The sequence below is a fragment of the Solanum lycopersicum genome, chromosome 9, assembly GCF_036512215.1.
Source record: "Solanum lycopersicum chromosome 9, SLM_r2.1".
Classification (NCBI taxonomy): domain Eukaryota; kingdom Viridiplantae; phylum Streptophyta; class Magnoliopsida; order Solanales; family Solanaceae; genus Solanum; species Solanum lycopersicum.
In genome coordinates, this window is record NC_090808.1 from 10,466,512 (window position 1) to 10,480,375 (window position 13,864).

The window sequence follows — 13,864 nt, forward strand, 5'->3', positions numbered from 1 at the left end:
GTCCATCTCATGGTCCATGAGGTAGGATCTAGGCTACATTGTGCCATGAGCAACCTTGCCCAAGTAGTCTTCATGAAGGGCTCCCCGGTCCATGGTTAAGACCACGAGTTGTAGTACTTTCTTCATCGACCAATTTGAAATTGTGATATAAGTAAATTTTTTAATCCAAACATGTTTAAATAATGAAAAACATCCGTGGTGGCAATTATATCTAAAAGACAAAGTTATATTTTATATGTTTAATATTAAATAAAATAAAAGAAATGTGACAATATACCAACAATGATATTTTGAGTTTGAAATAAAAATCCAAATAAAGTTAATACAATATAAAGTAAATCACCCATCAAAAAAAGAAATTTAAGCAAATAAATAGAGGAATAATTTGCGAATAATTATAAAAAAGTAAACAAAGAAACATGAAAACTCTACAATGGATAATTATTTAATCAGCAAAGATAATAATAATAATTAATATAATTATTATTATTATTATTATTATTATTATTATTATTATTTAATATGCAGTTAATTAGCTGCAACACCAATTTAATAACTAAAAACAAATAAATGAAAAATAAGATCAATGCAAACCCCAAAAATATTAATAAGTTGTAATATATTTTGGTAGAGTCAACAAGGATAAAGAAGATGAAACATAAACTCCTTTATGAAAATTTCCCACAAACCACTTTATTATTTAATTAGAATCTTAGATAGAGAATAGCTATTCAATGGACTTAAATCGTGGGCTCGAGACCGTGTCTAGAATTGTTGATGAAGAAATTTTTTGTCTATATTATTCTTATCCTTATTTAGAGGTATTTCAAGATTGTGCTTAAAAGTAAAAAAAATAAATATTAATAAAACTAGAAAATAAATTGAATATTAACTAGTCTAACGAATGATATGAATGACATGTAAGAAATGGAATATATACTCATCTTCAATAAACCATAACAAAAAATGTAACGAAAACTAATTGATAAGAATACTAAAATTTTGAGAAATTAAAATAAGAATTGATATTTAAAATATATTTTCTAGAAAAGAGTTTAGAATTATTGAAGGAATAAAACTTATAAGATATAAATTTTAAAAATGTTAGGCCAATATGAAAACAATTGTCTCCTTCTTTTGATAGGATTAATGAATGAAATCATCGACAAAGATAATTGACAGACTCATTTTTTGTAGAACACATGACCTACGTATAAAAGTGTTGTTTAATCTGATGGAAGTCGCTCCTCAATTTTTTATCAGTAGGTTTCACGGTGTGTTGCGCCCTTGTTAGCGTAGTCCACACCTGTAGTTAAATTGAAATGTATCCATTTGAATGTTCTCAAAAAAACCAAGATAAAATTCAATAGTACAACATAATTTAACGAAAAGGGTAGCATCCCTTTCGATACTTTCTACCATCCTTTTTTTTGCATGTTTTTGTTGATACGCTATTATCTATCTTATTCAAAATTATTCTTTCTTTCGAATCCCAGCATGTTAAAAATCTTGTATGGTTGTTCATGTGTGATATAATTTTATTAAAAATACAAACGTATCTATCAACCTAATATTAGTGATTGCCAGTCCATTTGATACGACAAATGTGAATCCATAGATAGAATATTTGGCAAAATAAAAGCATGTATGTTGGTTGAATGTGTGAGAATCCATCTATAGGATTCGCTGTAATTGTTTGTCTATTGGAAGGATAAATTAGAAGGATCAATTGAGAGGATAATTTTTGATGAAATAAATACATGTCCATCAGTGGGACATTTAATAATCAATTGATAGATATTTGTTTATCCATTATTAGGATATATGTGAACACTGCCACTTTTTAGAATGTAATATGACTATCCTTCAATGTTCGTCTCTTCATGTCAATATGAATTACAGATGTGGACATCCTTCACCTTCGAATAAATATATCTTAAAAATGTCTTTCTACGTGAGCATCCTCCTACAACATGTAATAGATAGGTGGTATATCCTTCACCTCCTAATAGTTGCGACTAAAAATATATATGAACATTACCCTCTTCTGACTTCAACGTGGAATAGATGGGTTCAAGTCCTTCACCTATGATTATATGCGACTTAAAATATCTTTTATTGTCAACTTACTCAAACTTCAATGTGTAATAGATAGGGTGCACATTCTTCACATTTGTATAGATGTTGGTTAAATATAGCTCCTAGTGATGGCTGCTAGTTAAAGAATCTCCAAACAGAGTTTATTTTGTATTTTTACATACAAACCGAGTTATATTGTATTTTTTCAATGTATTAAGTTGTAATCTACTTGTTTAAAAACTTTTTTTTATATTGATTATTGTTGGTTTTATCTTAAAATTAGTTAAGATTGAGTTGAGGTAGAGTTGCTTTAAGATGAGGTCAGTTGTTTTTTCAGCTAAAGCTTATGTCATGTTTTAGATTTCCCCTTGTATGCTCATCAAATTCATCTGCTGACTCCATTGGGCCAGCATCTTTCATGATGCAGACATAGTTCCCCAACATCATCAACAAGCATTTTTTTATCCAGTTGAATTCTAGAGTTGTTTGGTGAGCCTCATTTTTTCCAGAGGATTCCTTATTTATCTTCACTAATTTCAGTTTGTTAGGATGATAGGGGGTCTTGTCCTGACATCCCTTATAGCAATTGAGCCTTTATAGATAGATAAACAGTAGTTCATGAGTCTTTTATATTAAATTAATAATGTTCTAGACTTGAGTTGCTTATTCTATGTACTTGAAAATTCTATTGTATTCTGTGTTTCTTGTTTGAGATTATCTTTTAATATTATTCTATGTTAAGTAGGTCTTTAACATAGTGTTAGGCAAGGCCAAGGGTTTGCTTGGGGTGAAACGGGATTCTTGAGTGTCGTCCACATCTAGGGTATAGAGTCGACGAATAATATTTCCCTACAAGATATGAGTCACAACGATAACAAAGTGCTGAAGAGCAAAATGATGACTGCTTAAATCTGTCAAAATTATAAGTAATTTTTTGTACATTTTCGCATTAATATTTTCTTAAATTTTCTCGGTCAAGTTTCTAGTTAAAGAGATTGTATATAAATCTTTCCTTTTTGAGTTTAGGAATAGATGAAAGCATCAAAAAGATGACAATTTCAATATACTGAGTCATGAAACTATAGTTGGACCATCATGAAGCCAACTACCTCTTTACATTAGACAATCATCATGCCATCCATCTCGTTATAACAGACTTAGTTTTTCACTTGCAAGGAGGGTCATACCATTTGTTGTTATTGTTGAGGGCCATTACATTTTTAGTACAAAAAAAAGGCTACCATTGATGAATATTCATAAGTTACTTCTACTCGGAGGTGAAGAGTGTGCACCTTATTTATTCCTCTAAAGTAGAAAGCGGCTGGTGTTTAATGATATTCTTAAGTTACATCTATTCAAAAGTGAAGGATATAAAGCCTATCTATTCCACATTAACGTCCTAGGAGAATGATGTTGAAAGATATTTTTAAGTCATATATATTCATAGGTGAAGGATATTCACCCTATATATTCCATATTGAAGTTAGATGTCACGACCCAAAAAGAGTCGCGAGTGACACCCACACTTATCCTACTATGTGAGCGAACCAACAAATCTAAACCCCAACATTTCAATCATAATAAACAGAATATAATGTGGAAGACTCAAAATCTTATTAATATAACTAATAAATACACATTCTAAAATTTATCAACTATCATCCCCAAAATCTGGAAGTCATCACACCAAGAACATCTATCCTTAAATTTCGAAGTCTAAGAGTATTCAAGAAACTAAAATATGTAAAATAGATGGTCCATGTCCGAACTTCAAGATATTAAGACGTGAAGGAGAGAGTCAAGTCCGAGCTTGAAACAGTAGCTCACCCTGAATTCTGATATACTCAAGACTTGCTAGAGTTACGGACGAGTCGAAGTCAATGGTACGTTTGCTGCACTCCACAAATAACAAAGAGAAATATACAAGTAGGGGTCAGTACAAGGAACACATACTGAGTAGGTATTATCGGCCACCTCAAAATAGAAAGCAATATACATTGAGTAATAATATAAAATCAACTATAGCACTTAACATGTGATAAGCAAAAAACAACATGAACAAGTGTCAACAACAATAAAGTAAGCACGGATTAAGTCAACGGTGTAAAGATCACACCTGAGGACTCAAGCCTCCACACCATAATCGTTTGGGAAAAAGGTTCCTTAAGTTTTAGTATATTACAAAAATTCAAGATTTATTCTCTTTATTCCTCTTGTGTCGGAACGTGACACTCCGATCCCCTAATACTACGTGGCGATTTGTGACACCCGATCCCCTAATACTACGTGTCGGTTCGTGACACCCGATCCCCTAATACTACGGGTCGGTTCGTGACACCCGATCCCCTAATACTACGTGTCGGTTTGTGACACCCGATCTATAAACCTTATTCTTTTAGTTCATCGAGCCTTCTTTTATACCAAGGAATCATCATTAATAGAGTGGATTTAAGGTTTTTTAAGATTCCACTGTATCATCATTATAATCCATTACCATTTACATAATCACAACATGCAATAACACAATTAAGCATATAGAAGACTTTAAAACACCACCCAATACATATCAATCGCTATTTAGAGTTTAATATGAAATAGCATAAACAAAAACCTACCTCCACCGAAAAATCGTGATCAAGCAAGCTACTTCTCAAAGTCTTTGCTTTCCTCTTTGCTTCTCCCTCTCTCGCTCATTTCTCCCTCTCTCTGTTCTTTTTATTTTTCCTTCTCCAGATTCTTTTTCTTTTACCCTAATTATCATATCATTCATTATGATAAAAGTAACCCATTGTTTATTTTAAGGTTATCTCCTTTAACCCCCAAGTAAATAAGTTATTAAACGTACCTGCAAATTTCATACAGTTTGTCATAAATAGTCCAAAACACACCTAAAAACTTTTAGCAGAAATCCGACCCTGTCAAGGTTACGCCACTCGTGAAGGCCCGTTGTGCCTACGACGGTCCGTCCTGCAGGGTCTTCACAGAGTTCAGAGACTCAGCTTCAGTAAAAAGGTTTGTGACGGCCCGTCGTATCTACGACGGTACGTGCTGTAATTTCATCGTGATGTTCAGAGAGTTGATTCCTTGTACCCAAATATCAGTGTTAAAGTGTTTTTGCACGAAGAGACTCGACGGTCCGTCGTGTGATTCGTCGCCACAGTCATTTATTATCAAAAGTAATTCTACTGCTCAAAACGACTAAACAGGTCATTACAATAGATACCAATTTACCCATCGTTCATCCTCGAACGATCACAAGAAGAAAAACAAGGGCGAAAAAGAGTACCTGAATCTGTAAAAAGGTGTGGATATCTTTCTTGCATATCAGCCTACTTCTCCCAAGTGGACTCTTCAACTGGCCGATTCTTCCATTGAACCTTGATGGATGCAATCTCCCTTGATCTCAACTTGCGGATTTGTCTATCTAGAATGGCAAAAGGCTCCTCCTCATAAGACAAATTCTCATCAAGAATAACTGAATCCCAACGAATAATTTAGTTTCCATCCCCATGATATCTTTTCAGCATAGACACATGAAATACCGGGTTCACTCATGACAGTCCTGGAGGCAATGCCAATTCATATGCCATCTCCCCCTCGCGCTTCAGAACTTCAAATGGACCAATATACCTTAAACTAAGCTTACCTCGCTTACCAAACCGCATCACCACTTTCATGGGTGTAACCTTCAGCAAGACTTGCTCACCCTCCATAAAATCCAAGTCCCTAACCTTTCGATCTGCATATTCTTTCTGCCTGTTCTGAGCAGCTAGAAGCTTTTCCTGAATGAATTTCACTTTATCTAACGACTCTCTCAAAAGGTCGGTACCCCATGGTCTTACCTCAAATGCATCAAACCACCCAATGGAAGACCTACATCTTCTCCCATACAATGCCTCGAATGGGGCCATATCAATACTTGAGTGATAGCTATTATTGTATGAAAATTCCGCTAAGGGTAAGAAGTTATCCCAATGACCACCAAACTCTATCGCACATGCACGAAGCATATCCTCAAAAACCTGAATTGTTCGCTCAGACTGACCATCGGTCTGAGGGTGAAATGCAGTACTAAGATCCAGCCTAGTACCTAATTCAACATGCAATGTTTTCCAAAACTTAGAAGTAAACTGCGTACCTCTATCTGATATGATGGAAAGTGGAACTCCATGCAATCGCACAATTTTTGAGATATAAAGTTTGCCTAACTTCTCTGCATTGTAAGTCACCTTGACCGTAATGAAATGAGCAGACTTAGTTAATCTGTCAACAATTACCCAAATGGAGTCATGCTTACTTAATGTCTTTGGAAGACCAACCACGAAGTCCATTGTAATTCTCTTGCACTTCCATTCAGGAATGGGCATTCTCTTAAATATCCCTCCAGGCCTCTGGTGTTCATACTTTACCTGCTGACAATTAGGGCGTTGAGCAACAAACTCAACAATGTCACGCTTCACCCTACTCCACCAAAAATGTTGCTTTAGGTTACGATACATCTTGGTTGCACCAGGATGTATAGAATACCTTGAACTATGAGCCTCTGTAAGAAAAGTGTAAATCAAATCATCGACGTGTGGCACACATACTCTTCCTTTAAATCCCAAAATGCCTTACTCGTCAATTTTTTCTTCTTTAGCCTCTCCTCGCAATACCATCTCTCGAATCCGGATCAGTTTCTCATCCGCAAACTGCCTTACCTTAATCTTATCAAGAAAAGAAGATCTTACCTCCACACGGGCCAAAAATCCTCCCTTCTCCAGTACTTTCAACCTCATAAAGTCATTAGCCAGAGTCTGAACCTCTCTAGCCAATGGGCGTCTAGAAACCTGCAAGTGAGCTAGACTTCCCATGCTCCCTACCTTTCTACTAAAAGCATCTGCCACAACATTAGCTTTTCCTGGGTGGTACAAGATAGTAATATCGTAGTCCTTTAGTAGTTCCATCCACCTCCTCTTTCTCAAATTCAAATTTTTCTGAGTAAATACATACTGTAAACTGCGATGATCTGTATAGACTTCACACTTAACCCCATATAGATAATGTCTCCATTTCTTTAATGCAATCACGACTGCAGCCAACTCCAAATCATGGGTCGGATAGTTACGTTCATGACCCTTTAGTTGCCTCGAAGCATAAGCAATTACATTCTTATCCTGCATTAGCACTGCACCAAAACCAGAATAGGAGGCATCACAATAAACAATGAAGTTCTTTCCTTCAATTGGCAAGGTGAGAATTGGTGCAGTAGTCAACAAGGTCTTGAGTTTCTGAAATCTTTCTTCACATTAGTCCGACCATACAAAGGGAACACTCTTCTTAGTTAAATTTGTCAGTTTTGAAGCAATAGAAGAAAATCCCTTGACAAATCAACGGTAGTAGCTAGCTAAACCAACAAAGCTCCTTACCTTTGTAACATTAGTAGGTCTTACCCAATTCTTCACTACTTCAATCTTGGAAGGATCAACCATCACCCTATCCTTAGAAACTACGTGCCCCAAGAAGGACACTGAATCTATCCAAAAGTCACACTTGGAGAATTTGGCGTAAAACCTTTTCTCCCTTAACACTTCCAATACAATTCTCAAATGTTCCTCAGGTTCTTTCTTGCTCTTTGAGTATATCAGTATATCATCAATGAACACAATGACAAAAAGATCCATATATGGCTTAAAAATCCCGTTCATCAAGCTCATGAAAGCAGCAGGGGCATTCGTAAGCCCAAAAGACATTACTAAGAACTCATAATGCCCATACCTGGTCCGAAAAGCAGTCTTGGGCACATTCGTTGCTCGTATTTTCAATTGATGGTAACCAGATCTCAAATCGATTTTTGAGAAGGTACAAGCACCTTGTAACTGATCGAACAAATCATCAATGCGAGGAAGAAGATACTTGTTTTTAATAGTTACCTTATTTAGTTGCCTGTACTCTATGCACATCCGAAAACTTCCAGCCTTCTTCTTCACAAACAAAACAGGAGCACCCCAAGGGGCTGCACTTGGTCTAATAAAGCCCTTACCTAACAACTCTTGAAGTTGGTCCTTTAACTCTCTTAACTAAGCGGGAGCCATTCTATACGGGGGTATGGAAATGGGGCGAGTACTCGGCTCCAAATCAATACAGAAATCAATATCTCTATCCGGTGGCATACCAGGAAGGTGTGCACGAAACACATCCAGAAACTCACGGACTATCGAAACAGACTCAATCGAAGGTACTTGGGAAGTATCATCCCTGAGATGTTACAAGAATGCTATACAACCCTTACAAACCATTATCTTAGCACGAAGAAAGGAGATGATACGAACTGGGGTGGAATTGTAGTCACCCTCCCACACTAACAGATCTGTCCCAGGCTTGGCCAATGTTACAGTTTTAGCATTACAATCTAAGATTGCAAAATTTGGAGAAAGCCAAGTCATACCCAGAATTACATCGAAATCAACCATTTCAAGGATAATCAAGTCTACATGAGTATTGTTCCCCACAAAAGTCACAAGGCAAGACCTATACACCTTCATAACTATCACAGACTCATCCACCGGAGTAGAAACACAAATAGGCATGTCAAGCAAATCACAATGTAAATAAAGACCAGTAGCAAATGAGGAAGATACATATGAAAATGTGGATCAAGGATCAAATAATACAGAAGCCATGCAATCACAAACCAAAAGATTACCTGTGATAACAGCATCAGATGTCTCTGCTTCTGACCTCCTGGGGAAAGCATAACAATGGGCCCTATCACCTGTCCGCCCCTTGCCCCTACCATGTTGTGCTGCAGTAGCTCCAGCTTGCCCGCCACCCCGGCTGATTTGGTTACCACCATTACCTTGTCCACCACGTACTCCAGAATGACGGCCTCTCCCGTGACCACCTCTACCTCTAACTATTGGGGGTCTGTAACTCTGTTTTGAACAAAACCTCCTAATATGTCCAGTCTCTCCACATCCATAACACTCTCTGGAGTCAAGCATAGACCTATGTGAGAACGAAAAAGCCTGGGGATAACGTCCAAACTCAGAGAAATGCTGACCGGTCTGCGGTGGACCCCCAGCTACAGCCAGCACTGAAGACTGAATAGGTCGGGCTGAGCAATCTCCTGAACTTTTCCCCCTGGAGTAAGAACCACTAAATTCACCTCCCTTACGAAACTTCTTAGATGTCGATGCCATGGTGTAGTCGTCTGGCTTTACTCCCTCCACCTCTAACACAAAATCAACCACTTCCTGAAAGTATTTCGCTGCAGCTGCTACCTGTAAAGCTGGGATCTACAAATCTGACCTCCATCCTTTCATAAAATGGCGACTCAGCTCTTGTGAAATGAAGCAAAGCTGGGTGGAATACCTGGATACCTGGATACTAAGATTTCCCTAATAAGTAATGCTTAAGTCATTCTTTTATAATAACAACCTAGTTGGTTTCTCAAATATGAATGCAATGTTGAACTTTATTATATGATCATGTGATACAACTGATAACTCCTTAATTAGATATTATCCACGCTTAACAATCAACATATCTATTTTCATATACCACTAGTATCACATCGTAAAAGTCTGTTACATCCATCAATAGGACACATCATACCTACCGGGAATATCATATCGAATAGGCCACACACTTCTACCCATTAAAAAGATGTTAAATATTACCAAATAGCTTTATATTTAGCCCAAGCTATATCAATTCTTACATAGGTCAGGTTAATATCAAAAGTAACACACTCAATAACTCAAACCAAGTAAGCATCGATACTACTATAATTGAAATTCTAACCTTAATTGGTGCATCATTATTCTCATTATTTTCTAAGCAGCCCATTCATGTTATGATATTGTAATAATTGAAATTTCAAATTACAAGTCTATCATCAAGTTGTTCCTTAATCATTTCACTTTTCATAGTTAAACCACTATAGTTATTGTTTATGCCACACAAAATTTAATTATTTTACTTGGAAAACTAACCTTACCGTGGAGAAAAATAGGGCTATTTGGAGGAGCATCAAGTCAATTTGAACAAGTATAACTTGACCCGATACAACCCCTTCAAAATGTTAACATTGTAAATCTAGCCACACATCCTTTTCATAAGTATATTACTTCCACCTTAATACTAGATCTCACATTCAAATCATACACGACATTAACTACTCATATGTGGAACTACACACGAATCATCAAATTAGTAAGTGTGAATAAAATAAAGTGATAAGAATCAAAACTAGATCAAGTACGCACGATAGAGTTTCAAAAAGTAAACATTTTTCTTAAAAGTCACTATAGCCTCTTGAAGATAAGTGTATACGTATCCGCACTGATCTTCGTGACTCTACTTACACTCGGCTTGTGCACACGTGAGACCTACCATTTTATCACGATCCAAAAATGGACATGATGACACTCGTCTTATCCCACCAAGACAAATCAGCCTAAAACTCAACTATTTCCCCAAAACGTGGTGGTAACGTGTACACGCCTCTAAAGTATTAAAATTTAATTTAAAGTAAAAATAAGTCGCATATGACATTGTTTCTATAGTAGAACAAAATCATAAACAGGAGTAAGAAGGTTTGCTGAGATGACAAACATCTAGCTCACAAATGTCCAAGAAGTCTCAGATTATTAGAGTATTTATCACAAATGTGTGGGCTAGTAACCTACAAAAAGATTGTAGAAGCAGGGGGTGAGTACCAAACCACACTGTTCTCAATAAGCAAACCTCTAAACACAAGTTAAGGGGATGAAATACGAATATTCTTACCACCCCAACCGAAACTCCACAACTATAACCTGCATAAAAATCAACCCGATATAACAGCTCACAGTTTACATAACACGTAACTCAACAAGTACACTTAGAAAATTACATATCCTCCACAATAACACTTTACCAAATAACATATCCCCAAAAATAACTCTTCAACTAATTACATATTTTCAACAACAACAATTAAAAAAATTACATATCCTCAATAATGATACTTCAACAGATTGCATATCCTTAATAATAATACTTCAACAAATTACATATTCATTACAACAACACTCTACATATCCTTAATAACAAGCTTAGTATTACAAAATCACAAGTTTCGCAGAAAAGCAATCACAAGATCAACAAAACATAATATCAACTTCACTAATGATAAGTATGTGCAATGCAATAGAATTCAATGTCGAATATAATAATGCATTCCTAACCTAGTGATACATACTCGCTATCTCTCAGTCCGAGACATATGGGGGACATGTCTGTCCATGCAACTTTCACGGTCCATGAGACAACCCTCGATACATCGTGGCACACGATACATCCCTCAAAATATAGTATCCATCGCGGCGCGCAATACGTCCCTCGAAATGGTATATCCTCTTGACGTTTTCATTCATTCTCAATTCACATAACACTTGCCACAACTTTGTCTAAAAATAATGCAAATGACATGTTCACACAAATAAAGAGGATACAACCATTTTCATAACACAGCACAACACACAAAATAAACAATGATTCAACAAGCCTTTCAAACCATTCTTTATCATCAAACATCACAAACAATTATTCACATTGCCTTTTATTACCCTTTTGTTTTCATCATTAGACTTAATTAATGTGGACATGTAAAACCATCACAAAGTACCATTACTCCCAAACATATACCATCAGGAAATACATGCATTTCATACATTTAGCAAGAGTTCAGAAATTCACTTGCCTCAAATAGTCAAATAATCATTCCAGGGTTTGAGTCTTCCATTTCATTGTACTTCAAACTCAAAGCAATCTATTTAAATTAAGAATCACAATAAGATTTAAAAACTAACGACACACATATTATTCTTTCACCAGTCTAGACATTAAACTCACTCAAATTTATAATCAAATTCCTACGATTAATTCCAATTAACAAGTAAACTTTCATATTTACCAAATTTTAAGCCTAGGATTAAGTCTCCATTTATCAATAAATTTACTTTATGATGTAGTTAGTGACTAAAAAATTTAATCACCCATCATTTAAATACAAATATTACCTAATGATTACCCATAATCATTATCCAATGATTACATTAGCCATTAAAAATTTTCCAATAAGAAAACGTTAACGTAATATATTAAATTCAATTTCTCTTGTTTTTCTATAAAAGCCAACATTTATTATAATAAAAATACTAAATAGATAACTGCTCAAGTAGTTACTAATCAACTAAGTCTTAACGACAATATACTACAGATGTACAGACCTCGCTTACATATGCATACTAACCACAAGTTATATTCCATAATAATGAACCAATGTTTGGACATAATTATGACTGAAATTACGTACTTTTATCCATAACTATTATTCCCCCAGTTCAATATAATTACACTACCAGATTATTGATTTCTCTTCTACAACAAATATTATAATATTAACATTAATATAGCTTATATAAATCTAGACAATATGTTAGCAATTTTACGACTTACTTGAAGTACACAGGCAATATCATCGCTAGAGCTGCCACCAAAAAATTAAGCATTCTCTTCTAATATTTTTCTATTAAATTATGTTCGAAAAATGTCAACCCTAATAACTTATGTTAATATATATGGTCAATTATTATTAATAATAAAAAAATCACCCTTAAATTAATTAACTACTGTTAAATGACTATTCAAAATTATAAAAAATGACCTTTCGGATCACTTCAATTTTTGGGTCGTGATAAAATTCTCTTAGTTGTTACTACTTATTGCAAACGTTATTCACACTGTTTTACATTTTTTTTGTATAATATTATCAGTACTGTAGTTATTACATTTATTTTATATCTTTCATCTTTCCTTATATTAACCTTTGACCTATAGTTTTTTATCTTATTGAACAACCCCTATATATGTTATAACACAGTGTTGAAGTGTATGAACTATATCTTTTGGGGGTGTGAGAAAAATATGTGATTACATATAAGATTTGAGAGAATAGCTATGGTCAGTCAGATAAGTATGTTTGATTTGTACACACAATCAATCGAGAAGTCAAATATAAGAGTCTACAACATAGACAACATCTATTATGTTTTGCATATAAAATAGAAGTTAGTTAAAAAAAGTAGTTCTAAAAAATACATTTAAAAAGTATAAGGTGGAATACACCTACAAAGAAGATATGGTTAGATGACAAGAAAAATGCACAACAACTACTCACTATAAGGTAATATTATAAGATACGACTAATTATATGATTGAAGCTCATTAAATTGAAATAAATATATACATTATTACATTCAATTAATAAAATACTTCATTGATCCTATTCATAGGTTTTCATGAATATGAGATATATATGGTGACCCACATTGAACATTGACTAAAGAATTCTGAATATTATTTATTACAATTATTGAAATCTTCTCTTAAATAAGTATACTATTCATTATAACATATATTTTTTGAATTTTTAATCATGTGCAATTCACTTGTCAGAAAACTAATCAAAACAAATATTTAAGAATACATGACAAAAACTAACATTGAAAATCTACTCTCTCTACTCACTAAAATTGAAAAACTACCCTCTTTGCTTCTTCTTATCAAATAAAATAAAATAAAATTTAAAATTTACCCTCCTACATCCTGGCTTCTTCACATCAAAGTAACCTCTTGAGAAAATATTTCTAAAACTAAATTTAAAAAATTACCCTCTTGAATCTTACTCATTATAATAAATTAAACTAAATCCTAGATTTTCACTCTTAGCTCATACTCATCAAATTGAATGCTTAAG

The 13,864-nt window shown here is 34.5% G+C and overlaps 1 protein-coding gene across 1 annotated transcript; it reads right to left on the reverse strand.

The window, feature by feature from the left end:
- Positions 1-5,630: 5,630 nt before the first annotated feature.
- Positions 5,631-9,260, reverse strand: LOC138338361 (uncharacterized). Its single transcript, XM_069289318.1, has 4 exons — positions 8,765-9,260; positions 6,735-7,246; positions 6,357-6,488; positions 5,631-5,861 (listed from the first exon to the last, which is right to left on the reverse strand). Exons 1-4 carry the CDS (start codon positions 9,258-9,260, stop codon positions 5,631-5,633), a joined length of 1,371 nt encoding a protein of 456 aa, XP_069145419.1.
- Positions 9,261-13,864: the final 4,604 nt, after the last annotated feature.